At 45.5% G+C, this 27958-nt stretch overlaps 1 protein-coding gene across 1 annotated transcript in view; it reads left to right on the top strand.

Annotated features, from left to right (window-relative positions):
• Nucleotides 1-25826, top strand: part of LOC110531244 (vasopressin V2 receptor) — a 76392-nt gene extending 50566 nt beyond the window's left edge. The window contains exons 4-6 of the mRNA XM_036988772.2: nt 3266-3412; nt 8906-9734; nt 20431-25826. Of these exons, the coding sequence (XP_036844667.2) occupies nt 3266-3412; nt 8906-9734; nt 20431-20648 (1194 nt within the window). The 3' untranslated portion in view covers nt 20649-25826. The remainder of the gene's footprint in view (nt 1-3265; nt 3413-8905; nt 9735-20430) is intronic.
• The last annotated feature ends 2132 nt before the right edge of the window (nt 25827-27958 follow it).

Raw genomic sequence — 27958 nt, 5'->3', positions numbered from 1 at the left:
AAGTGCTGTTATTGTGAAGTGGAAACATCTAGGAGCAACAACGGCTCATCCGAGAAGTGGTAGGCCACACAAGCTCACAGAACGGGACCGCCGAGTGTTGAATTGCGAAGCGTGTAAAAATGATCTGTCCTCGGTTGCAACACTCATTACCGAGTTCCAAACTGCTTCTGGAAGCAACGTCAGCACAAGAACTGCTCGCCGCCATTGCACTCTGAAGCAGTGGAAATGCATTCTCTGGAGTGGTTATTATTTAGTGACCGCACATTTGACAGGGTGATCACTGGGAGCGGGTGATGGCATTCCCACCCCTGTAGTCTGTCTGTTTCTGACAGCACCTCTTGAGCCTCGTTTCTTCTTAGTTTCCCTTGTTGACTTGAAACAACCATCAGGCAATGCATTGCTGTTTTGGAGAGTGTGAGCTTTATCTCTGAAAGAGAGTAGAAACTCACGGGAGAAGTGGTGGTTGGTTGTGGTTGATTTACTCACTGACTACATACAACCTCGTGTAGTGATTGTACATGTTTTTGCATATTACAGCAATCCGGATGAACAGGGTCATACATGCAATGTAAAATCCACTTTCAAAATTGAGAGATATTGAGCAATATAACTATAAACAAACAAACAATTCACACAGGTGAGCTCAGGGATTGGCAGCAGCGCCGTGTCCTCAGAACAAGATGGAGGTAGGGACACTGGCCTGACTGTTCAGTATAGGTAGTACCTCGGTATTGGCTACCTCAGGTAATACCTCGGTATTGGCTACCTCAGGTAGTACCTCGGTATTGGCTACCTCAGGTAGTACCTCGGTATAGGCTACCTCAGGTAGTACCTCGGTATTGGCTACCTCAGGTAATACCTCGGTATTGGCTACCTCAGGTAGTACCTCGGTATTGGCTACCTCAGGTAATACCTCGGTATTGGCTACCTCAGGTAATACCTCGGTATTGGCTACCTCAGGTAGTACCTCGGTATAGGCTACCTCAGGTAGTACCTCGGTATTGGCTACCTCAGGTAGTACCTCGGTATTGGCTACCTCAGGTAGTACCTCGGTATTGGCTACCTCAGGTAGTACCTCGGTATTGGCTACCTCAGGTAGTACCTCGGTATTGGCTACCTCAGGTAATACCTCGGTATTGGCTACCTCAGGTAGTACCTCGGTATAGGCTACCGCAGGTAGTACCTCGGTATAGGCTACCTCAGGTAGTACCTCGGTATTGGCTACCTCAGGTAATACCTCGGTATTGGCTACCTCAGGTAGTACCTCGGTATAGGCTACCTCAGGTAGTACCTCGGTATTGGCTACCTCAGGTAGTACCTCGGTATAGGCTACCGCAGGTAGTACCTCGGTATAGGCTACCTCAGGTAGTACCTCGGTATAGGCTACCTCAGGTAGTACCTCGGTATTGGCTACCTCAGGTAGTACCTCGGTATTGGCTACCTCAGGTAGTACCTCGGTATAGGCTACCTCAGGTAGTACCTCGGTATTGGCTACCTCAGGTAGTACCTCGGTATAGGCTACCTCAGGTAGTACCTCGGTATTGGCTACCTCAGGTAGTACCTCGGTATAGGCTACCTCAGGTAGTACCTCGGTATAGGCTACCTCAGGTAGTACCTCGGTATTGGCTACCTCAGGTAGTACCTCGGTATTGGCTACCTCAGGTAGTACCTCGGTATAGGCTACCTCAGGTAGTACCTCGGTATAGGCTACCTCAGGTAGTACCTCGGTATTGGCTACCTCAGGTAGTACCTCGGTATAGGCTACCTCAGGTAGTACCTCGGTATAGGCTACCTCAGGTAGTACCTCGGTATTGGCTACCTCAGGTAGTACCTCGGTATTGGCTACCTCAGGTAATACCTCGGTATTGGCTACCTCAGGTAGTACCTCGGTATAGGCTACCTCAGGTAGTACCTCGGTATAGGCTACCTCAGGTAGTACCTCGGTATTGGCTACCTCAGGTAGTACCTCGGTATAGGCTACCTCAGGTAGTACCTCGGTATAGGCTACCTCAGGTAGTACCTCGGTATTGGCTACCTCAGGTAGTACCTCGGTATTGGCTACCTCAGGTAGTACCTCGGTATAGGCTACCTCAGGTAGTACCTCGGTATAGGCTACCTCAGGTAGTACCTCGGTATTGGCTACCTCAGGTAGTACCTCGGTATAGGCTACCTCAGGTAGTACCTCGGTATAGGCTACCTCAGGTAGTACCTCGGTATTGGCTACCTCAGGTAGTACCTCGGTATTGGCTACCTCAGGTAATACCTCGGTATTGGCTACCTCAGGTAGTACCTCGGTATAGGCTACCTCAGGTAGTACCTCGGTATAGGCTACCTCAGGTAGTACCTCGGTATAGGCTACCTCAGGTAGTACCTCGGTATAGGCTACCTCAGGTAGTACCTCGGTATTGGCTACCTCAGGTAGTACCTCGGTATAGGCTACCTCAGGTAGTACCTCGGTATAGGCTACCTCAGGTAGTACCTCGGTATAGGCTACCGCAGGTAGTACCTCGGTATAGGCTACCTCAGGTAGTACTTCGGTATAGGCTACCTCATGTAGTACCTCGGTATAGGCTACCTCAGGTAGTACCTCGGTATAGGCTACCTCATGTAGTACCTCGGTATAGGCTACCTCAGGTAGTACTTCGGTATAGGCTACCTCATGTAGTACCTCGGTATAGGCTACCGCAGGTAGTACCTCGGTATAGGCTACCGCAGGTAGTACCTCGGTATAGGCTACCGCAGGTAGTACCTCGGTATAGGCTACCGCAGGTAGTACCTCGGTATAGGCTACCTCATGTAGTACCTCGGTATAGGCTACCTCATGTGTGCACCAGATAGATGACAAGCTGGCTCTTTTTGTTTTGCTTTTTGTGTGTTTATGTGAATATTGATGTATACTGTATATTGTTGTGTATACTGATGTGTGTAGTATATATTGATGTGTTTTATGTGGATAGATGGGTATACAGGACTGATCTGTGAAAGAGGCGTTGGTCTCAGCATGACTAAAGGTTAAGTAAAAGTCTCAAAGGGACACTTCTGCCCTGACCCCAGAGCCTGCAGTCAAATTCAAGATACACCCATTTTCGGCTTATTTTCTGTCTGTTCAGTGGAAGTTTCCTAGACAGTGTGGCCTCCTTTTCTGTTAGTTAGAAATGTGTTTGGTTTTGACTCCCTCACCACTCCCTCCATCCATCCTCCCACCCTCGCCCTTTTCCCTCTCTCTCTCCCCCCTCCTCAATCTGTCCCGTCCTTCCTCCCTCAGTTCTTCATTTTCTCGCGGTCGGAGGTGTCTCCAGGAGAGTTTGAGTGCTGGGGTCACTTCGCTGAGCAGTGGGGGCTCAAGGCCTACATCACCTGGATGACCCTAGCAGTGTTCTTACTGCCAGCACTAATCATCACCGTCTGCCAGGTACTGTCTACTACTGAAACACACACACACACACACACACACACACACACACACACACACACACACACACACACACACACACACACACACACACACACACACACACACACACACACACACACACACGCACAGTCTTAATCATCACTGTTTGCCAGGTACGACAACAAGGACACAACACAGTGTGACGACAGAACAAACGTAGAATAGAAATTAGTCCTTTGCCTTTTTTCCCAAGACACACACACACATACACACACACACACATTGAGAGGAGCAGCGTCAGCCGCGGTGCGATGCTCCTGGAGGGTGCCTTGTTCTACGGTACAACCTGGGATCAGAGACCAGTAGCCCTCTTGTTACCAGTTCAGTTCCCATTTCATTATCATCCGCGTCTTAAACTATGGCTTTTTCCCAAATTGCACTCTATTCCTTAAATAGTGCACTATATCAGAGGAGGCTGGTGAGAGGAGCTATAGACAGGAGGCAGAGGAGAAGACAGGCTCATTGTAATGGCTGGAATGGAATCAATGGAATGGTACCAAACACATCAAACAAATGGAAACATTGATTTCATTCCAGTCATTACATTGAGCCTGTCCTCCTATTGCTCCTCCCACTAGCCTCCTCTGCACTACTTAGGGAAAAGAGTCCTTTAGGCTACTTGCCACCCCCGAGGCAATGAAATACACAGAATCCAAAAACTGAAGCATGTCAAGCATGAATAAAACGTGTTCTGTTTTGATGGAGCGGTATTTGGCAGGCATTGTTGAACAAGCTCCAGGGGGTCAGTTCTATCAGATCAGACTGAACAGGCTCAGTGGCTGGTGTTATGTAGCATCCCGTGGGAGATGTTTCCGATGGCCTAATTAACACAGCCCTCTGTAGACTCCCTGCTGTGTGGCCAGCCTGTCAGAACACTACCCACCGTGAGGTACCCCACAGGGAACCAGAATGTCAGACAAATGAACCAGAACCCAGCCAAAGATTAAGGACATTGAATTAATTAAATATTATTTGAAATCTTTCATATACTTTGAGTGTTTGATTTAACCTGCCTGGAGTTCCCCAGATCGGTGTGTTTGCCATTTCGGTGTGTTTGCCATTTCGGTGTGTTTGCCATTTCGGTGTGTTTGCCATTCTATTGGTTCCAATGTTCAAATCAAATCAAATGCTATTCGTCACATGCGCCGAATACAATAGGGTGTATACCTTGCAGTGAAATGACCCTAACCGACAGTGCGATTAATATATACAGGGGGGTGCCGATACAAAGTCAATATATACAGGGGGTACCGATACAGAGTCAATATATACAGGGGGTACAGAGTCAATGTGGAGGCTATATACACGGGGGTGCCGGTACAGAGTCAATGTGGAGGCTATATACAGGGGGGTGCCGGTACAGAGTCAATGTGCGGATGCACCGGTTAGTTGAGGTAGTATGTGCATGTAGGTAGAGTTATTAAAGTGACTATGCATAGATGACAACAGAGAGTGGCAGTGGTGTGGAGAGGGGAGGGGGGCAATGTGAATAGTCTGGGTAGCCATTTGACTAGATGTTCAGGAGTCTTATGGCTTGGGGGTAGAAGCTGTTTAGAAGCCTCTTGGACCTAGACTTGCCGCTCCGGTACCGCTTGCTCTGTGATAGCAGAGAGAACAGTCTATGACTAGGGTGGCTGGAATCTTTGACAATTTTCAGGGCCTTCCTCTGACACCACCTGGTATAGAGGTCCTGGATGGCAGGAAGCTTGGCCCCAGTGATGTACTGGGCAGTTCATACTGCCCTGTGTAGTGCCTCGCGGTCGGAGGCCGAGCAGTTGCCTCCGATGGTGCAGCTGTAGAACCTTTTGAGGATCTGGGGACCCATGCCAAATCTTTTCAGTCTCCTGAGGGGGGATATGTTTTGACATATCAAGTTCAAGACTCTCATGGTGTGCTTGGACCTTGTTAGTTTGTTGGTGATGTGGACACCAAGGAACTTGAAGCTCTCAACCTGCTCCACTGCAGCCCCGTCAATGATAATGGGGGCATGCTCAGTCTTCTTTTTCCTGTAGTCCACAATCATCTCCTTTGTCTTGATCACGTTGAGGGAGAGGTTGTTGTCCTGGCATGACATGGCCAGGTCTCTGACCTCCACTCTATAGGCTGTCTTGACGTTGTCTGTGATCAGGCCTACCACTGTTGTGTCATAGGCAAATTGAATGATGGGGTTGGAGTCGTGCTTGGCCGAGCAGTCATGAGTGAACAGGGAGTACAGGAGGGGGCTGAGCATGCACCCCTGAGGGGCCTCCGTGTTGAGGATCAGTGTGGCGGATGTGTTGTTACCTACCCTTGCCACCTGGCGGTGGCCTGTCAGGAAGTCCAGGATCCAGTTGCAGAGGGAGGTGTTTAGTCCCAGGATCCTTACCTTATTAATGAGCTTTGAGGGCACTATGGTGTTGAACCCTGAGCTGTAGTCAATGGATAGCATTCTCAAATAGGTGTTCCTTTTGTCCAGGTGGGAAAGGGCAGTGTGGAGTGCAATAGAGACAGCATCATCTGTGGATCTGTTTGGGCGGTATGAAAATTGGAGTGGGTCTATGGTTTCTGGGATAATGGTGTTGTTGTGAGCCATTATCCGGCCTTTCAAAACACTTCATGGCTACAGACATGAGTGCTACGGGTCATAGTCATTTAGGCAGGTTACCTTATTGTTCTTGGGCACAGGCACTATGGTGGTCTGCTTAAAACATGTTGGTATTACAGACTCGGACAGGGAGAGGTTGAAAATGTTAGTGAAGACACTTGCCAGTTGGTCAGCACATGCTCGCAGTACACGTCCTGGTAATCCATTTGGCCCTGCACTCTTGTGAATGTTGACCTGTCTAAAGGTCTTACTCACATTGGCTGCGGAGAGCGTGACCACACTGTCTTCCAGTACAGCTGGGGCTCTCATGCATGTTTCAGTGTTATTTGCCTCGAAGCGAGCATAGAAGTAGTTTAGCTAGTCCGGTAGGCTCGTGTCACTGGGCAGCTCTCGGCTGTGCTTCCCTTTGTAGTCTGTAATAGTTTACAGGCCCTGCCACATCCGACGAGCGTCAGAGCCGGTGTAGTACGATTCGATCTTAGTCCTGTATTGACGCTTTGCCTGTTTGATGGTTCATAGGATGGCATAGCTGGATTTCTTATAAGCTTCCGGGTTAGAGTCCCGCTCCTTGAAAGCGGCAGCTCTAGCCTTTAGCTCAGTGCGGATGTTGCCTGTAATCTATGGCTTCTGGTTGGGGTATGTACGTACGTACGGTCACTGTGGGGACGACGTCATCGATGCACTTATTGATGAAGCCAATGACAGCTGTGGTGTACTCCTCAATGCCATTGGAGGAATCCCGGAACATATTCCAGTCTGTGCTAGCAATCCTGTAGCTTACTTAGCATGTGCTTCATTTGACCACTTTTTTTATTGATCTAGTCACTGGTGCTTTCTTTTTTCATTTTTGCTTGTAAGCAGAAATCAGGAGGATAGAATTATGATCAAATTTGCCAAATGGAGGGTGAGGGGAAGCTTTGTGTGCATCTCTGTGTGTGGAGTATAGGTGGTCCAGAGTTTTTTTCCCTCTGGTTGCACATTTAACATGTTGATAGAAATGAGGTAAAACTGTTCCAGGCAAGCACAATCAAGCACAATCAAGCTCAGCCACAGTATTTGAAATTATTTCAAATAGTAGTTGAACCCAGGTCTGATCAAATGATGACCTTAACGTGGTTTGGCAGGACATTGTTCTAAGACCCAGACCTGGCCTGCTGGAGTCATGTGCTTTTTTCGGAAACAGAATTTAAGACTTTTAATTGAGTTACAAAGGACAATAAGTCTGTGTTTGGTGTCTGTGTTGGGATGATTGGGTTTAGGAATCTGTTCCAAAATAGTTTTTTATTGTCTACGTTAATTTTTTCTATTAGTTTTAACTATACTGAATAAAAAATATCAATGGAACATGCAACAATTTAAAAGATTTTACCGAGTTACAGTTCATATAAGGAAATGTGTCAATTTAAATAATTTCATTAGGCCTTAATCTGTGGATTTCTCATGACTTTGCAGGGGCGCAGCCATGGGTGGGTCTGGGAGGGCATAGGCCCACTCACTTGGGAGCCAGGTCCACCCACTGGGGAGCCAGGCTCAGCCAATCAGAATTATTTTTTCTCCACAAAATGGCTTTATTACAGACAGAAATACTCCTCAGTTTCATCAGCTGTCCGGGTGACTGGTCTCAGATGATCCCGCAGGTGAAGAAGCCTGAAGTGGAGGTCCTGGGCTGGCGTGGTTACAAGTGGTCTGCGCTTGTGAGGTCGGTTGGACGTACTACCAAATTCTCTATAAAGACGTTGGAGGTGGCTTATGGTAGAGAAATTAACAATAAATTATCTGGCAACAGCTCTGGTGGACATTCCTGCAGTCAGCATGCCAATTGCATGCTCCCTCAAAAGTTGAGACATCTGTGGCATTGTGTTCTGTGACAAAACTGTACATTTTAGAGTGGCCTTTTATTATCCCCAACACAAGGTGCGTAATGATGATTCTTGATATACCACACCTGTCAGGTGGATGGACTATCTTTTTTATTTTATTTAACCTTTATTTAATTAAGAACAAATTCTTATATACAATGAAAGGCCTCCTAAGGGGGGTGTGGGCTGGGATTAAAAATATAAACACAGGACAAAACACCCATCACGACAAGAGAGACACCACAACACTACATAAAGAGACACCACAACACTACATAAACAGAGACACCACAACACCACATAAAGAGAGACACTACAACACTACATAAAGAGAGACACTACAACACTACATAAAGAGACACCACAACACTACATAAAGAGAGACACCACAACACTACATAAAGAGAGACAACACAACACTACATAAAGAGAGACACCACAACACTACATAAAGAGATACCACAACACTACATAAAGAGAGACACCACAACACCACATAAAGAGAGACACCACAACACTACATAAAGAGAGACACTACAACACTACATAAAGAGACACCACAACACTACATAAAGAGAGACACCACAACACTACATAAAGAGAGACACCACAACACTACATAAAGAGAGACACTACAACACTACATAAAGAGACACCACAACACTACATAAAGAGAGACACCACAACACTACATAAAGAGAGACACCACAACACCACATAAAGAGAGACACTACAACACTACATAAAGAGAGACACCACAACACTACATAAAGAAAGACACCACAACACTACATAAAGAGACACCACAACACCACATAAAGAGAGACACTACAACACTACATAAAGAGAGACACCACAACACTACATAAAGAAAGACACCACAACACTACATAAAGAGAGACACCACAACACTACATAAAGAGAGACACCACAACACTACATAAAGAGAGACACCACAACACTACATGAAGAAAGAGGAGAAATCTATTTTTTAAAATCTCATTCCAGATCCGGATCTTCAGAGAGATTCACAACAACATCTATCTGAAGTCAGAGAGGATGGTGTCAGCAGAGCTCAAGAAAAACAATGCTGTCATCTTCCGCTTCCACAGAGTCAAAAAGGAGGACGGTAGAATGACAAGGGAGCGGGGGAGAGGAGGAAGAGGGGGGAGAGGAGGAGGAGGAGAAGGTGGGAGAGGAGGTGGAGGAGAAGGGGGAAGAGGGGGGAGAGGAGGAGGAGGGGGAAGAGGAGTAGGAGAAGGACAGCTTCTAAAGACTATGAACAACAACCCCTCCAGCTCCCCCTTCTCCCCCCTGTCTACAGCTGTGCCCCCATCAGACTGCTATGACTACCCGTCCCCCTGCCCACAGTGCAGCAGCAGTCACAATGACCACACAGCAGCAGCAGCAGCAGCGCAGCAAAACCCCTTCAACATCCCAGATAACCTCCCCGTCCCCTCCAACCCTGTCCTTAGTGACCGAAGGGGCTCCAGTACAGCTGTAGTTCCCAGATCACATGGCTCCCATGGCCCAGTCCCCTCTGGTGGATGTAGTGGTGGTTCAGTGCCTCCTAACAATGGCGGTTGCTACTGCCATGAGTCCTACACCTCCTTCGAGCTCCCCTCCTCCGCCCGGCATGTCCCCTCTCCACGCCCCTCCCTGGAGTACCCTCCCTCACCCCCACCCCCCTTGGCCCTGACTCCCCCCTCCATCTCCAAAGCCATGTCTAAGACGGTGAGGATGACTTTAGTGATAGTGTTGGTGTACACAGTCTGCTGGTCCCCCTTCTTCATCGTCCAGCTGTGGGCCGCCTGGGACCCCAACCCTCCAGACCAAGGTAAGAGGTCCAAGAAGCACACACGAACGCACATACAAGGGCTGTGGCAGTCATTACACTTTGTCAGTCGGTGATTGTCAAGGAAATAATTGCCGGTGTCCCGTAATTGACCGTTAATTAACATAAACTTATTTATCATCTCCTGGCTTCCACACATAGCCATTGATGTAGACCTTTGGAACATCTACATTTAAAAATGTATTTAATATAGTCTACACCATCACAACAAATCCATTATTTATTTTTGACAGGTCTAAAGAAACATGATATGAATAAAATGTAGTCTATTTCAGAAGAACAGAATAGCATACTCTGAGTTGTCCTTATGTTGGATCCTGATTTGTCTATGCCATATGGCTGTGGGCTACACTAGTTCATTTAGCTGACAAGATTTGCTTAGAATTCCGTGACATTATTTTATATGTTATAGTATGAAGAATACTATTGAACATAGCTGAATAAAATAGAAAGGATACTTTCTCCAAACGATTTCTGAGGGAGTGCGCACATGCATTTAACAAATTAACAAAGAAACAGGTCCTCCTATATGCTTAACTTAGAGTTATTTATGCAACTTTAGTTGTGATTCAAAGGTTGGGCTATATGTTTAGATTTTTTGTACATTCTAAGGCTGCATTTCAAATGATGATTTGAAAAAAGTATCATGAAAGGCATGAGCTCTGCTCTGTTTCTTGCGCAGGCTGTACACACTTCATCAGTCTCTCATTCACAATTTGACAAGCACTTAATAATGCCTTAAATTTCCCGCCGGCATCCCCCCCTGTGTGGCTGTAATGCCCCCTAAACCATGCCTTTTGAGGACAGTGGCCGTTGTGCCCTGGGCTGAATATAATCATTATAATTCCCTTCTACCGGCTGCGTGCTCTGAAGTACCTCTCACTCACATGGCTCTCTCAGATATCTCAATTATTATTAGCCAATGCCCGTCACGTGATTGGGTCTTTCTCACTGCCCACTCTTTTTTTTGTCAGCCAACAAGATGAGTAGGCCTGATGAACAGGAAAAGCACTAGCCTATGTCAATCTACAATTCCCCGTAGTATAAAAATCTGCCTATTCTATTGGTCAACTTGTCCTTCTGTGTGAGAAATAAATATTCCAAACACTCTGGGACAGTTGTGGGATGCGATAGATCCCCAAAGCAATGAGGCTGATGCAACAGATCAGAAGGTTTAGCTTAAAATGTTGATAAACTATTAAGCTATTTCTTCACATTATAAGAGCAGCAATGTGCACATTGCTATAAGGCTATAAGGGCGAATGTTCCAAAATTCAATCAATTCGTGGGAAAACACCATTCTTAAAAGTGATCACAAATGCATTAACGCTTTAAAACTTGTTCAGGATTGGTGGACTAGGCTACATGAGGTATGATACTAACCTTATTAAAACATATAGGCCTATGGGCTAGGCTACATGAGGTATGATACTGACCTTATTAAAACATATAGGCCTATGGGCTAGGCTACATGAGGTGTGATACAAACCTTATTAAAACATATAGGCCTATGGGCTAGGCTACATGAGGTGTGATACAAACCTTATTAAAACATATAGGCCTATGGGCTAGGCTACATGAGGTGTGATACTGACCTTATTAAAACATATAGGACTATGGGCTAGGCTACATGAGGTGTGATACTGACCTTATTAAAACATATAGGCCTATGGGCTAGGCTACATGAGGTATTATACTAACCTTATTAAAACATATAGGCCTATGGGCTAGACTACATGAGGTATGATACTGACCTTATTAAAACATATAGGCCTATGGACTAGGCTACATGAGGTGTGATACTGACCTTATTAAAACATATAGGCCTATGGGCTAGGCTACATGAGGTATGATACTAACCTTATTAAAACATATAGGACTATGGGCTAGGCTACATGAGGTATGATACTGACCTTATTAAAACATATAGGCCTATGGGCTAGACTACATGAGGTGTGATACTGACCTTATTAAAACATATAGGCCTATGGACTAGGCTACATGAGGTGTGATACAAACCTTATTAAAACATATAGGCCTATGGGCTAGACTACATGAGGTGTGATACAAACCTTATTAAAACATATAGGCCTATGGGCTAGACTACATGAGGTGTGATACAAACCTTATTAAAACATATAGGCCTATGGGCTAGGCTACATGAGGTGTGATACTGACCTTATTAAAACATATAGGCCTATGGGCTAGGCTACATGAGGTGTGATACAAACCTTATCAAAACATATAGGCCTATGGGCTAGGCTACATGAGGTATGATACTGACCTTATTAAAACATATAGGCCTATGGGCTAGACTACATGAGGTGTGATACTGACCTTATTAAAACATATAGGCCTATGGGCTAGACTACATGAGGTGTGATACTGACCTTATTAAAACATATAGGCCTATGGGCTAGGATACATGAGGTGTGATACTGACCTTATTAAAACATATAGGCCTATGGGCTAGGCTACATGAGGTGTGATACTAACCTTATTAAAACATATAGGCCTATGGGCTAGGATACATGAGGTGTGTGACTATGATTTGAAAACGTTGCATTAAAAGGCATGCGCTGTTTCTTGCCTTTACTGCACACAAGCTGGGCTTCATTCACAAGTGATAGTATATCATTCACAAGTGATAGTATATCATTCACAAGTGACAGGCAAATATTGTGACGCATCAGACTATTATTGATTTAATCTTGTCTTTACATATACTAAATAATATATGTGTGAAATTAGTTTGGATTTAGAATGGACCATTATCATGCACCCGTCTCGGAACGGGCAGGGGAAAAAAAGACATGTCATCTATGCACTTCAATAGCGAATGGAGGATGCAAGCAAAGCAATGTGCTTAATATGAGGAAACTTGAGAAATAAATATAGTCAGCCTATAAAAAGCTAATGGGATCCTCCTCTTTTTAATAGAGGCCTTCAAAACTCTGTTTTCTCACGAAAATGAATAGCCTAAAGAAATGATGCTCAACATTAGCTCATGGGCTCTCATTAAATCAAATCAATCTTTATTTGCCACATGCAGGCTAAAATAAAAAGTAATAATAAAAAGTAGCACAATAAAAATAACAATGACGAGTCTATATACAGGGGGCGCCGGTACCGAGTCAGTGTGGAGGCTATATACAGGGGACACCGGTACCGAGTCAGTGTGGAGGCTATATACAGGGGGCGCCGGTACCGAGTCAGTGTGCCGAGGTACAGGCTAGTTGAGGTAATCTGTACATGTACAGTGGGGCAAAAAAGTATTTAGTCAGCCACCAATTGTGCAAGTTCTCCCACTTAAAAAGATGAGAGAGGCCTGTAATTTTCATCATAGGTACACTTCAACTATGACAGACAAAATGAGGGAAAAAAATCCTGAAAATCACATTGTAGGATTTTTTATGAATTTATGTGTTTGGACAATAATAGTTTGTTGGTGATGTGAACATCAAGGAACTTGAAACTCGCATGCACATAGTACACACAGAAACACACACACAGAAACACACACTGAGCACACTGAGCTCCTCTGTATGTCCAAAAACACCCTGGAGTTTGCCTTAGATTTCAATACAGAGTGAATTTGATTCCTTTCAACCTCTAGACCCCAAGTTGTATTCTAAGTTTAATTTTGGGAATAAATCTATGGTGAATATAATATTTTAGTCATTGAGGTCAAAATAAATATGATCTTCTCTTCATATCCAGAACAGTGGAGGCTGGTGGGAGGATGTCTCATAATAATATAACGTATGAAAACCAAGTGTTTGATCAGTTATACCTGTCGATTTATCCCGTTGCATCCATTACTATGAGCACTTGCTCTGATTCACTGATTGACTATAATTTATGTAACACCACCGTAACATAACTCAACTCAACTAGCACTCTGTCAAGTGTTGGAGAGAAAGCCTATGTTGTTGTCCCAGTTTAGCTGGCAGTGTATGGTAAAGCAAAGCGGAGCAAATCAATAAGCCAAGTCATCGCTGACAGTACAGCTGCCTTCCAACTTCTAAACTCTGGGTTTATTTTTTCTTCTCTCATCTGAAGCACAGAACACACCTCAGTGTCAGTAAATGACCTGTTTTCATCCCCTGCTGCTCGCACACCCCTTACAGGTGTTCACATTTGTGTCCTAGAGGTGGAGGACGTCAGTGCAGAGAGGGAGGAGGTCAATGCAGAGAGGGAGGAGGTCAGTTCATAGTGTCCTAGAGGCGGAGGAGGTCAGTGCATAGTATCCTAGAGAGGGAGGAGGTCAGTGCAGAGAGGGAGGAGGTCAGTGCAGAGAGGGAGGAGGTCAGTGCATAGTGTCCTAGAGGCGGAGGAGGTCAGTGCATAGTATCCTAGAGAGGGAGGAGGTCAGTGCAGAGAGGGAGGAGGTCAGTGCAGCGAGGGAGGAGGTCAGTGCATAGTGTCCTAGAGGCGGAGGAGGTCAGTGCAGAGAGGGAGGAGATCAGTGCATAGTGTCCTAGAGGCGGAGGAGGTCAGTGCAGAGATGGAGGTCAGTGCAGTGTCCTAGAGAGGGAGGAGGTCAGTGCAGATTGTCCTAGAGAGCGAGGAGGCCAGCACATATTGTCATACATAAAAACTGAATATCAGAAGTTAGAAGTGGCCTAATTATATAGGTAAAGTTTCAAGGTTTTTGTTCCAGAAGGAAATTTACAGGACTTGTAATAGAGCCAAAAACTGGGGAATCGTGAACAGTTTGTCAGGTGCGTGAATGAGGACCCAAAAGCGAATTAACAAAACAGAGTTTCTTTAATGACGAAACACACGTAGGCTCAGATGGACAGGCAGATTCCGACAGGACAGGACAAGGTTAGATGAACAGGCAGATTCCGACAGGACAGGACAAGGTTGCAGCAAACACGACGATAGTCTGGTTCAGGCATGAGTAACACAAACGAGAATCCGACAAGACAGAAGCAGAAACAGAGAGAGATATAGAGACCTAATCAGAGGGAAAAAGGGAACAGGTGGGAAAAGGGGTGAACGAGGTAGTTAGAGAAGACAAGGAACAGCTGGGGGAAAGAGGGGAAGAAAAGGTAACCTAATACGACCAGCAGAGGGAGACAGGGTGAAGAGAAAGAACAGGAACAGGACACAACATGACAATACATGACAGTACCCCCCCACTCACCGAGCGCCTCCTGGCGCACTCGAGGAGGAAACCTGGCGGCAACGGAGGAAATCATCGATCAGCGAACGGTCCAGCACGTCCCGAGAGGGAACCCAACTCCTTTCCTCAGGACCGTACCCCTCCCAATCCACTAGGTACTGGTGACCACGGCCCCGAGGACGCATGTCCAAAATCTTACGGACCCTGTAGATAGGTGCGCCCTCGACAAGGATGGGGGGGGGGGGGGGGGAGACGAGCGGGGGCGCGAAGAACGGGCTTAACACAGGAGACATGGAAGACCGGGTGGACGCGACGAAGATATCGCGGAAGAAGAAGTCGCACTGCGACAGGATTAATGATCTGAGAAATACGGAACGGACCAATGAACCGCGGGGTCAACTTGCGAGAAGCTGTCTTAAGGGGAAGGTTCTGAGTGGAGAGCCAAACTCTCTGACCGCGACAATATCTAGGACTCTTAGTTCTACGCTTATTAGCAGCTCTCACAGTCTGCGCCCTATAACGGCAAAGTGCAGACCTGACCCTCTTCCAGGTGCGCTCGCAACGTTGGACAAAAGCCTGAGCGGAGGGGACGCTGGACTCGGCGAACTGAGATGAGAACAGCGGAGGCTGGTACCCGAGGCTACTCTGAAAAGGAGATAGCCCGGTCGCAGACGAAGGAAGCGAGTTGTGGGCGTATTCTGCCCAGGGGAGCTGTTCTGACCAAGACGCAGGGTTGCGAAAAGAAAGACTGCGTAAGATGCGACCAATAGTCTGATTGGCCCGTTCTGCTTGACCGTTAGACTGGGGGTGAAAGCCGGAAGAGAGACTGACGGAAGCCCCAATCAAACGGCAAAACTCCCTCCAAAATTGAGACGTGAATTGCGGACCTCTGTCCGAAACGACGTCTGACGGAAGGCCATGAATTCTGAAAACATTCTCGATGATGATTTGTGCCGTCTCTTTAGCAGAAGGAAGCTTAGCAAGGGGAATAAAATGAGCCGCCTTAGAGAACCTATCGACAACCGTAAGAATAACAGTCTTCCCCGCTGACGAAGGCAGTCCGGTGACAAAATCTAAGGCGATGTGAGACCACGGTCGGCAGGAGGGGAGTTACCGGACTTAGTCTGCGCGCAGACCGAACAAGCAGCCACAAAACGACGCGTGTCATGCTCCCGGGTGGGCCACCAAAAACGCTGGCGAATGGAAGCAAGCGTACCCTGAACGCCAGGGTGGCCGGCTAACTTGGCAGAGTGAGCCCACTGAAGAACGGCCAGACGAGTAGGAACGGGAACGAAAAGAAGGTTCCTAGGACAAGCGCGCGGCGACGGAGTGTGAGTGAGTGCTTGCTTTACCTGCCTCTCAATTCCCCAGACAGTCAACCCGACAACACGCCCCTCAGGGAGAATCCCCTCGGGGTCAGTGGAGGCTACTGAAGAACTGAAGAGACGAGATAAAGCATCAGGCTTGGTGTTCTTAGAGCCCGGACGATAAGAAATCACGAACTCGAAACGAGCGAAAAACAGCGCCCAGCGCGCCTGACGCGCATTAAGTCGTTTGGCAGAACGGATGTACTCAAGGTTCCTATGGTCAGTCCAAACGACAAAAGGAACGGTCGCCCCCTCCAACCACTGTCGCCATTCGCCTAGGGCTAAGCGGATGGCGAGCAGTTCGCGGTTTCCCACATCATAGTTACGTTCCGACGGCGACAGGCGATGAGAAAAATACGCGCAAGGGTGGACCTTGTCGTCAGAGAGGGAGCGCTGAGAAAGAATGGCTCCCACGCCCACCTCTGACGCGTCAACCTCGACAACGAACTGTCTAGAGACGTCAGGTGTAACAAGGATAGGTGCGGATGTAAAACGATTCTTGAGGAGATCAAAAGCTCCCTGGGCGGAAACGGACCACTTAAAGCACGTCTTGACAGAAGTAAGGGCTGTGAGAGGAGCTGCCACCTGACCGAAATTACGGATGAAACGACGATAGAAGTTCGCGAAGCCGAGAAAGCGCTGCAGCTCGACGCGTGACTTAGGGACGGGCCAATCAATGACAGCTTGGACCTTAGCGGGATCCATCTTAATGCCTTCAGCGGAAATAACAGAACCGAGAAATGTGACGGAGGAGGCATGAAAAGTGCACTTCTCAGCCTTCACAAAAAGACAATTCTCTAAAAGGCGCTGGAGGACACGTCGAACGTGCTGAACATGAATCTGGAGTGACGGTGAAAAAATCAGGATATCGTCAAGGTAAACGAAAACAAAGATGTTCAGCATGTCTCTCAGGACATCATTGACTAATGCCTGAAAGACAGCTGGAGCGTTAGCGAGGCCGAAAGGAAGAACCCGGTATTCAAAGTGCCCTAACGGAGTGTTAAACGCCGTCTTCCACTCGTCCCCCTCCCTGATGCGCACGAGATGGTAAGCGTTACGAAGGTCCAACTTAGTGAAAAACCTGGCTCCCTGCAGGATCTCGAAGGCTGAAGACATAAGAGGAAGCGGATAACGATTCTTCACTGTTATGTCATTCAGCCCTCGATAATCTATGCAGGGGCGCAGGGACCCATCCTTCTTCTTAACAAAAAAAAACCCCGCTCCGGCGGGAGAGGAGGAGGGGACTATGGTACCGGCGGCAAGCGCTACAGACAAATAATCTTCGAGAGCCTTACGTTCGGGAGCCGACAGAGAGTATAGTCTACCCCGGGGGGGAGTGGTTCCCGGAAGGAGATCAATACTACAATCATACGACTGGTGTGGAGGAAGAGAGGTGGCCCTGGACCGACTGAACACCGTGCGCAGATCGTGATATTCCTCCGGCACCCCTGTCAAATCACCAGGCTCCTCCTGTGAAGAAGAGACAGAGGAAACAGGAGGGATAGCAGACATTAAACATTTCACATGACAAGAGACGTTCCAGGAGAGGATAGAATTACTAGACCAATTAATAGAAGGATTATGACAAACTAGCCAGGGATGGCCCAAAACAACAGGTGTAAAAGGTGAACGAAAAATTAAAAAAGAAATGGTTTCGCTATGATTACCAGAGACAGTGAGGGTTAAAGGTAGCGTCTCACGCTGAATCCTGGGGAGAGGACTACCATCCAAGGCGAACAAGGCCGTGGGCTCCCTTAACTGTCTGAGAGGAATGTCATGTTCCCGAGCCCAGGTCTCGTCCATAAAACAGCCCTCCGCCCCAGAGTCTATCAAGGCACTGCAGGAAGCTGACGAACCGGTCCAGCGTAGATGGACCGACAAGGTAGTGCAGGATCTTGAAGGAGAGACAGGAGTAGTAGCGCTCACCAGTAGCCCTCCGCTTACTGATGAGCTCTGGCTTTTACTGGACATGAAGTGACAAAATGACCAGCGGAACCGCAATAGAGACAGAGGCGGTTGGTGATTCTCCGTTCCCTCTCTTTAGTCGAGATGCGGATACCTCCCAGCTGCATAGGCTCAGCACCCGAGCCGGCAGAGGAAGATGGTAGTGATGCGGAGAGGGGGGCAACGGAGAACGCGAGCTCCTTTCCACGAGCTCGGTGACGAAGATCAACCCGTCGCTCAATGCGAATAGCGAGTTCAATCAAGGAATCCACGCTGGAAGGAACCTCCCGGGAGAGAATCTCATCCTTTACCTCTGCGCGGAGACCCTCCAGAAAACGAGCGAGCAAAGCCGGCTCGTTCCAGCCACTGGAGGCAGCAAGAGTGCGAAACTCAATAGAGTAGTCTGTTATGGATCGATTACCTTGACATAGGGAAGACAGGACCCTGGAAGCCTCCTCCCCAAAAACAGATCGATCAAAAACCCGTATCATCTCCTCCTTAAAGTCCTGATACTGGTTAGTACACTCAGCCCTTGCCTCCCAGATTGCCGTGCCCCACTCACGAGCCCGTCCAGTAAGGAGAGATATGACGTAGGCGATACGAGCAGTGCTCCTGGAGTAAGTGTTGGGCTGGAGAGAAAACACAATATCACACTGGGTGAGGAACGAGCGGCATTCAGTGGGCTCCCCAGAGTAACACGGCGGGTTATTGATTCTGGGCTCCGGAGATTCGAAAGCCCTGGAAGTGGCCGGTGGATCGAGGCGGAGATGGTGAACCTGTTCTGTGAGGTTGGAGACTTGGGTGGCCAGGGTCTCAACGGCATGTCGAGCAGCAGACAATTCCTGCTCGTGTCTGCCTAGCATCGCTCCCTGGATCTCGACGGCTGAGTGGAGAGGATCCGAAGTCGCTGGGTCCATTCTTGGTCGGATTCTTCTGTCAGGTGCGTGAATGAGGACCCAAAAGCGAATGAACAAAACAGAGTTTCTTTAATGACGAAACACACGTAGGCTCAGATGGACAGGCAGATTCCGACAGGACAGGACAAGGTTAGATGAACAGGCAGATTCCGACAGGACAGGACAAGGTTGCAGCAAACACGACGATAGTCTGGTTCAGGCATGAGTAACACAAACGAGAATCCGACAAGACAGAAGCAGAAACAGAGAGAGATATAGAGACCTAATCAGAGGGAAAAAGGGAACAGGTGGGAAAAGGGGTGAACGAGGTAGTTAGAGAAGACAAGGAACAGCTGGGGGAAAGAGGGGAAGAAAAGGTAACCTAATACGACCAGCAGAGGGAGACAGGGTGAAGAGAAAGAACAGGAACAGGACACAACATGACAATACATGACACAGTTAGTACCATTATTCAGTACGGAAACGATTATATATTAATTTTTCTCTGTTGTTCCCAAAGAAAAGGAGGGGATTTATGACCTTTACCTCTTTATTGTGGTGTCCCAAGTGGCACAACTCGTCAATCCTTTTCACGGATGGGCTATTACAGCAGACGACTGGAGATATATGCAATGTCTGATTTGTTATTGCTACCCATCTACCAATCACGTCCCTTTATGAGCCTTTCGAAAAGCTCCCTGGTCTTTGAAGTTGAATCTGTGCTTGAAATTCAGTGCTTGACTGAGGGACCTTACAGATGTTGTATGTATGAGGGACAGAGGAAGGGGTGGTCATTCAAAAATCATGTCAACCCCTTTTATTTCACACAGAGTGAGTCCATATAACTTATGTGATTTGTAAAGCCAAATTTGACTTCTTAACTATACTGAAGAAAAATAGAAACGCAACATGAATCAATTTCAAAGATTTTGCAGAGTTACAGTTCATTTGAGGACATCAGTCAATTGAAATATATTTATTAGGCACTAATCTATTGATTTCACATGACTTGGCAGGGGCGCAGCCATGAGTGGGCCTGGAGGGCATAGAACCACCCACTTGGGAGTCAGGCACAGCCAATCAGAATGAGTTTTTCCACACAAAAGGGCTTTATTACAGACAGAAATACTCTGTTTTCTTTGCACTTTGACATTATGGAGTACTTTGTGTAGATCAACGACAAACAATCAGAATAAAAACGATTTCAATCCCACTTTGTTGCGTAACAACATGTAAAAACAGTTCAACTGTAGACTTTCTATAGGCTCTGTACCGTATATGTCTTTGTCTTGCCGTGTGTGGGTGTGTCTTTGCGTCATGTGTCCTCTCTCTCTATGTAGGCGTGGCGTTCACCATCCTGATGCTGCTAGCCAGTCTGAATTCATGTACCAACCCCTGGATCTACACCTTCTTCAGCAGCTCTGTGTCCAGGGAGCTACAGGCCCTGTTACGCTGCAGACCAAGAACCCCGCGCAGGGGCTCCATACCTGACGACTCCACCACCACACACACCTCCACCACCACACACACCTCCACCACCAAAGACAGCCTCTACTGACACACACACGTACGGTACCAGTCAAAAGTTTGGACACACCTACTCATTCAAGGGTCTTTCTTTATTTTTTGCTATTTTCTACATTGTAGAATAATAGTGAAGACATCAGAACTATGAAACAACACATATGGAATCATGTAGTAACCCAAAAAATTGTTGTCACAAATATATTTTATATTTGAGATTCTTCAAAGTAGCCACCCTTTGCCTTGATGAAAGCTTTGCACACTTTTGGCATTCTCTCAACCAGCTTCACCTGGAATGCTTTCCCAACAGTCTTGAAGGAGTTCACACATATGCTGAGCACTTGTTGGCTGCTTTTCCTTTACTCTGCGGTCCAACTCATCCCAAACCATCTCAATTGGTTGGGTGATTGTGCCAGGTCATCTGAAGCAGCCAGGTCATCTGAAGCAGCACTCCATCACTTTCCTTCTTGGTCTAATAGCCCATTCACAGCCTTGAGGTGTGTTGGGTCATTGTCCTATTGAAAAACAAATGATAGTCCCACTAAGCGCAAACCAGATGGGATGGCGTATCACTACAGAATGCTGTGGTAGCCATGCTGGTTAAGTGAGCCTTGAATTAAAAAAAAAATCACAGACAGTGTCACCAGCAAAGCACCCCACACCATCACACCTCCTCCTCCATGCTTCACGGTAGATCTCACAAAGACACGGCGGTTGGTCTCAAATTTGGACTCATCAGACCAAAGGACAGATTTCCACCGGTCTAATGTCCATTGCTTGTGTTTCTTGGCCCAAGCAAGTCTCTTCTTATTGGTGTCCTTTAGCAGCGGTTTCTTTGCAGCAATTTGACCATGAAGGCCTGATTCACACAGTATCCTCTGAACAGTTGATGTTGAGATGTGTCTGTTACTTGAACTCTGTGAAGCATTTATTTGGGCTGCAATTTCTGATGCTGGTAACTCTAATGAACGTATAGTCTGCAGCAGCGGTAACTCTGGGTCTTCCTTTCCTGTGGCGGTCCTCATAGGAGCCAGTTTCATCATTGCGCTTGATTGTTTTTGTGACCGCACTTGAAGAAACTTTAAAAGTTCTTGAAATTTTCCGTATTGACTGACCTTCATGTCTTAAAGTAATGATGGACTGTCGTTTCCCTTTGCTTATTTGAGCTGTTCTTGCCATAATATGGACTTGGTATTTTACCAATCTATCTTCTGTATACCAACCCCACCTTGTCACAACACAACTGATTGGCTCAAACGCATTAAGAAGGAAAGAAATTCCACAAATTAACTTTTAACAAGGCGCACCTGTTAATTGAAATGCATTCCAGGTGACTACCTCATGAAGCTGGTTGAGAGAACTTCAAGAATGTGCAAAGCTGTCATCAAGGCAAAGGGTGGCTACTTTGAAGAATCTACATTTTTGTAACACTTTTTTGGTTACTACATGATTCCATATGTATTATTTCATAGTTTTGATGTCTTCACTATTATTCTACAATGCATAAAATAGTACAAATAAAGAAAAGCCTTGAATGAGTAGGTGTGTCCAAACATTTGACTGGTACTGTATATACACACGTGTAGCTATATAGAGAAGACACAAGCACAAAATGCACACACACTCCACCGAGAACAGCTTGTACTGTCTCTCTCTCTCTCTCACACACACACACACACACACACACACACACACACACACACACACACACACACACACACACACACACACACACACACACACACACACACACACACACACACACACACACACACACACACACACACACACACACACACACACACACACACACACACACACACACACACACACACACACACACACACCTTTGACCATCGGACAGCCCGCACTGACCCCAACATGGAAACAAGGACAGCTGTGTTATGGCCGGGAAGGAAGGACCCCTATGAAATATCACCTGTCTGTCTGCCCCTTCTGTCTCCTCACCCTCTCACCGAGGAGGTTGTTATTGAACGAGAGGAAAAACGTGAGTGAGCCATGAAATACAGACCTAAACAGCATGGAATATAAACGTACTGTACATTGATTCATTTGAGGCTACTGTCTCTACATCTCTGTTTCTGTCTAAACAGAATAGTACAATTATAGTAGGAATGTGATTCCCTTCACGGCTAGTCACTTCACCCCATGCAAGAGAACAGGAGGAATGAACTGCATGCCTAATGTACAAAGCTCGCTACGGCTATGCAGAGAGAGAGAGAGAGAACTGGAAAGGACGTTTCTTGGAAGAAGAACAAACACAGGATGACAGGGATATTGCAACTCTCAGAGCAATTCTTTGAGAAAGGTCAGAAGAGGGAAAGCATTATGGATAAACTTCAGTAAATCAACTAAATGGATTCTAAATGCATGCTTGAGGTGGAATTCAGAATTCATCAACTCAAGTTTCAAGAACAGAAAGAATGAACAATGGTGACTTGTGAAAGGCTGGGGAAGAGAGGAGAAACACTCAATGATGCAGTAACATCAGGCCTAGAGAGGTATCTGAATAAATGATACTAGACACGAGAGAGAGTAAGAGAGAGAGAGAGCAGACATATATAGTACTTGTTAGAAGTGCAACACCACCCTTATGTCTGAGTGTCATGTGTATAACTCATAAACACAACGTGACTCTTCACACCCTGGCTGAGAGACACACTGAGGTGCACAACTAATTAACTTCTGTAAATAACAATGAAAGATATGAAAATAAAGATATCACATTGCTAATATGCAGCGATGACCATATCTTGGTGTCAAGTGCACGCACAAGTAATAACACAGCGCGTAAAATAAATGAAGGAATTGATCGAACGAAAACCACACAACAAAGGAAACTACAAATATAACGTTTTGCAACAGCACACACCAGTGTATGACCATTCCATTTAAATCGATTCAAATTGTATAATATATTTATTTAAAGTATGTCAGAGGAACAGTACGATCATTAGTATTTATAAATTGTGTAAGAGATGATGAATGCATGTACGATATTTATCCTATAATTGTAAAGGCTCCGACAGAGATGTACTTGAGAAAAGTAATACAGAACAAAAAAGACGAAATACCAAATATTTGAATACTACAGTATCTATATAGGAAACAAAGCATAATCACATGTTCAAGTCTTAAGCACAGTAACAATGCAGATGACATTTCTAAGATGAATTTAGCACACTTTAGTAGGCCTAAAATGACTTGTTTTGTTTAAATATAGAATGAGTGCATCAAATCCAATCTAATCACATTGTATTTGACACAGGCGCCAAGTACAACAGATTACAACCTTACCGTGAAATTAAAAAGTTAAGAAAATATTTACCAAATAAAGTAAAGTTTTAAAAAAGTAACAAAAATAATCCTTAGTGTATTATGGTGAAACTATCATTCCGTTGATATCAGGATCCAAATTAGCCTGGTCTCAGATCTGTTTGTGCTGCTTTGCCCACATCTATGGTCATTGTCATGGCAAGGCAGACCAAACAAATCTGAGACCAGGCTAGATCCAAGTCACTCACAGCCAAACAAAGTGCCTGTATTGTTGTAGCAGCAATGTAAGATATAGTAGAGAGAGAGGCCTCCCTAGCCAGGTCCTAGATCTGTTTGGGCTGTCTTGCCAACTGACCATAGGAATTGGCACAAGACAATACAAACAGATCTGTGACCAGGCTAGGGCCCCCTCCTAGGACAATATGATACAGTATTTTCTATCATAGAGGGGCCTCCCTCCTAGGATAATATAATACTGTATTTACTTTAGTTCTAGGGCCTCCCTCCTAGGACAATATAATACTGTATTACTGTAGTAGATGTGTCTCCCTCCTAAGACAATATAATACAGTATTTACTGAAGTAGAGGGGTATCTCTCCCAGAACAATATAATAGTGTATTTATTGTAGTAGAGGGGCCTTCCTTCCTAGGACAATATAATACTGTATTTACTGTAGTAGAGAGGGTTGCCTCCTAGGAAAATATAGTATTTAACTGATTGTAGTAGAGGGGCCTCCCTCTCAGGAAAATACAATACTGTATTTACTGTAGTAGAGGGGCCTCCCTCTCAGGAAAATACAATACTGTATTTACTGTAGTAGAGGGGCCTGCCTCCTATGGCAATTCAGTACTGTATTGACTGTAGTAGAGGGGCCTCCCTCCTAGGACAATACAATACTGTGTTTACTGTAGTAGAGGGGCCTTCCTTCCTTGGACAATATAATACTGTATTTACTGTAGTAGAGGGAAATGCCTCCTATGGCAATTCAGTACTGTATTGACTGTATTAGAGGGGCCTCCCTCCTAGAACTATACAATATTGTATTTACTGTAGTAGAGGGGCCTCCCTCCTAGAACAATACAATACTGTATTTACTGTAGTAGAGGGGCCTCCCTCTCTTTTAGGATGAATCTAACCAGGTTATTATTAGGCAGACAGACAAACCACAAAGGACAGGGATCAGTTTCATATTACATCAGACTTTGAGTCATGCTATATGTTCCAGATATGTTTTTATCTCTTATTTATTCCATGTCTAAACAAACGAGAAAAGTAAATATGTCAGTTCACATTGTTACTACCTTCTGTTGACGTATGTACAGATGTATGTTTTCGTTATATTTTCCATTCCTTTACTTTGAAATGATTATATACTACATAGATCCTTCATGCATGACATACTTGTGACGATAATAATCTGTTACAAGTGTTTGGTAAGATCATTATTACTATGAGCTACATACACTGAGTATACCAAACATTGCGAACACCATACTAACGTTGAGTTGCACCCCCCGCCCCCTTCAATTCATCAGGGAAAGGACTCTACAAGGTGTCGAAAGTTCATTGCAGTTCTTGACTCAAACCAGGTGCACCTGGCACCTTCTACCATTCACCATTCAAAGGCACTTAAATATTTAGTCTTGCCCATTCACCCTCTGAATAACACACATACACAACCAACAATTGTCTTAAGGCTTAAAAATATTTTTATAACCTGACTCCTCCCCTTCATCTACACTGATTGAAGTGGATTTAACAGGTGACATCAATAAGGTATCATAGCTTTCACCTGGATTCGACTGGTCAGGCTACGTCATGGAAAGACCAGGTGTTCATAATGTTTTGTACACTCAATGTACGTACATGTTGTATCTTTATCTGTGTATAATAAAATTAAATCCATATATCAATGTGTCTACCAATTGTGTGGTTTGTGAACTCAACATATGTGGCCAGATGGTGCAGTATAAGTATAGGAGGTCAATTACAGTAGACTGAGGGTCATGGTGACTCAACACTTCTCTATGATTTGTGTTCAATATTATGTCCTTGATACACTGCCGAGCCAAGCCAAGTCAAGCAGAACCGTGGTTTTCACATTCCCGAGCCAAGTCAAGCAGAACCGTGGTTTTCACATTCCTGAGCCAAGCCAAGCCAAGTAGAACCGTAGTTTTCACACTACTGAGCCAAGCAGAACTGTCGTTTTCACACTTTTGAGCCAAGCAGAACTGTCATTTTCACACTACTGAGCCAAGCCAAGCCAAGCCAAGCCAAGCCAAGCAAAACCGTAGTTTTCACACTACTGAGCCAAGCCAAGCCAAGCAGAACCGTAGTATTCACACTACTGAGCCAAGCAAAGCCAAGCAGAACCGTAGTTCTCCAGTCTGGTTACTCATGATCCACCATAGTTGCGGTAACCTTGAAGGAATGATGTGATAAGGAAATATCCACGCCAGTGTCAAAAAACTTCTGTGGGTTCTCTTCTGGAACAGAGATGATCTTTATCTGTCCAGGACACTCTCTAGCCTGGCTTTCATATATTTTCAATCCGCCATAGATTGAACCAGGAATAACATGGTCACACAGCTATGTTCCCTAGGAATAACATGGTCACACAGTTGTTCCCTAGGAACTTTTATTTTTTATTTTACCTTTATTTAACCAGGCAAGTCAGTTAAGAACAAATTCTTATTTTCAATGACGGCCTAGGAACAGTGGGTTAACTGCCTGCTCTTGTCAGCTCGGGGGTTTGAACTTGCAACCTTCCGGTTACTAGTCCAACGCTCTAACCACTAGGCTACCCTGCAGCTATGTTCCCTAGGAATAGTATGGTCACACAGCTATGTTCCCTAGGAATAACATGGTCACACAGTTGTTTCCTAGGAACAGCAGCTATGTTCCCTAGGAATAGTATGGTCACACAGCTACGTTCTCTAGGAATAACATGGTCACACAGCTACGTTCTCTAGGAATAACATGGTCACACAGCTACGTTCTCTAGTAATAACATGGTCACACAGCTACATTGTCTAGTAATAACATGGTCACACAGCTACGTTCTCTAGGAATAACATGGTCACACAGCTACGTTCTCTAGGAATAACATGGTCACACAGCTACGTTCTCTAGTAATAACATGGTCACACAGCTACGTTCTCTAGGAATAACATGGTCACACAGCTACGTTCTCTAGGAATAACATGGTCACACAACTACGTTCTCTAGTAATAACATGGTCACACAACTATGTTCTCTATGAATAACAAGGTCACACAACTACATTCTATAGGAATAACCTGGTCACACAACTACGTTCTATAGGAATCACATGGTCACACAACTACATTCTATAGGAATAACCTGGTCACACCACTACGTTCTATAGGAATCACATGGTCACACAACTACATTCTATAGGAATAACCTGGTCACACAACTACGTTCTATAGGAATCACATGGTCACACAACTACATTCTATAGGAATAACATGGTCACACAGCTACATTCTATAGGAATAACATGGTCACACAGCTACATTCTATAGGAATAACATGGTCTCACAGTTATGTTCTCTCGGAATAACATGGTCACACAGTTGTTCTCTGGGAATAACATGTTCACACAGCTACGTTCTCTAGGAATAACATGGTCACACAGCTACACAGCCGGCTAAGCGTGTCCATCTGTGGCACAAGCACAACTAAAGACTAGAGAAACAAGAGGATGGGAAGAAAAACAGAAACAAGATTTCCTCAAGAAATACAATATCATTCCTAGAAACATTTCCCTATTGTCTATTAACATGTCTTCGCAGGGGCAGTCTTGCCTATCAGACTTGCCTGACCGGGGACGAACATGAAACACCAATGTCTGTTATAATCTTGAATGCTGTCAGAGGACCTTTATAGATGGCAGTCAGACCAGGACTAGTGGTCATTTGTAATATGCCAGGTGCTCAGTTCAGAGCTCCGGCTGTGCCCAGAGGAATTTTTTATTACTTTAAGCATCCGCTTTGGCCTGCCTGGAGTGCCAGATCGACAA

This window comes from Oncorhynchus mykiss, chromosome 9, assembly GCF_057628025.1.
Source record: "Oncorhynchus mykiss isolate SJ-2025 chromosome 9, ASM5762802v1, whole genome shotgun sequence".
Lineage (NCBI taxonomy): Eukaryota > Metazoa > Chordata > Actinopteri > Salmoniformes > Salmonidae > Oncorhynchus > Oncorhynchus mykiss.
The sequence above is the reverse complement of the archived record's forward strand: the minus strand, read 5'-3'. Positions and strand labels throughout refer to the sequence as shown.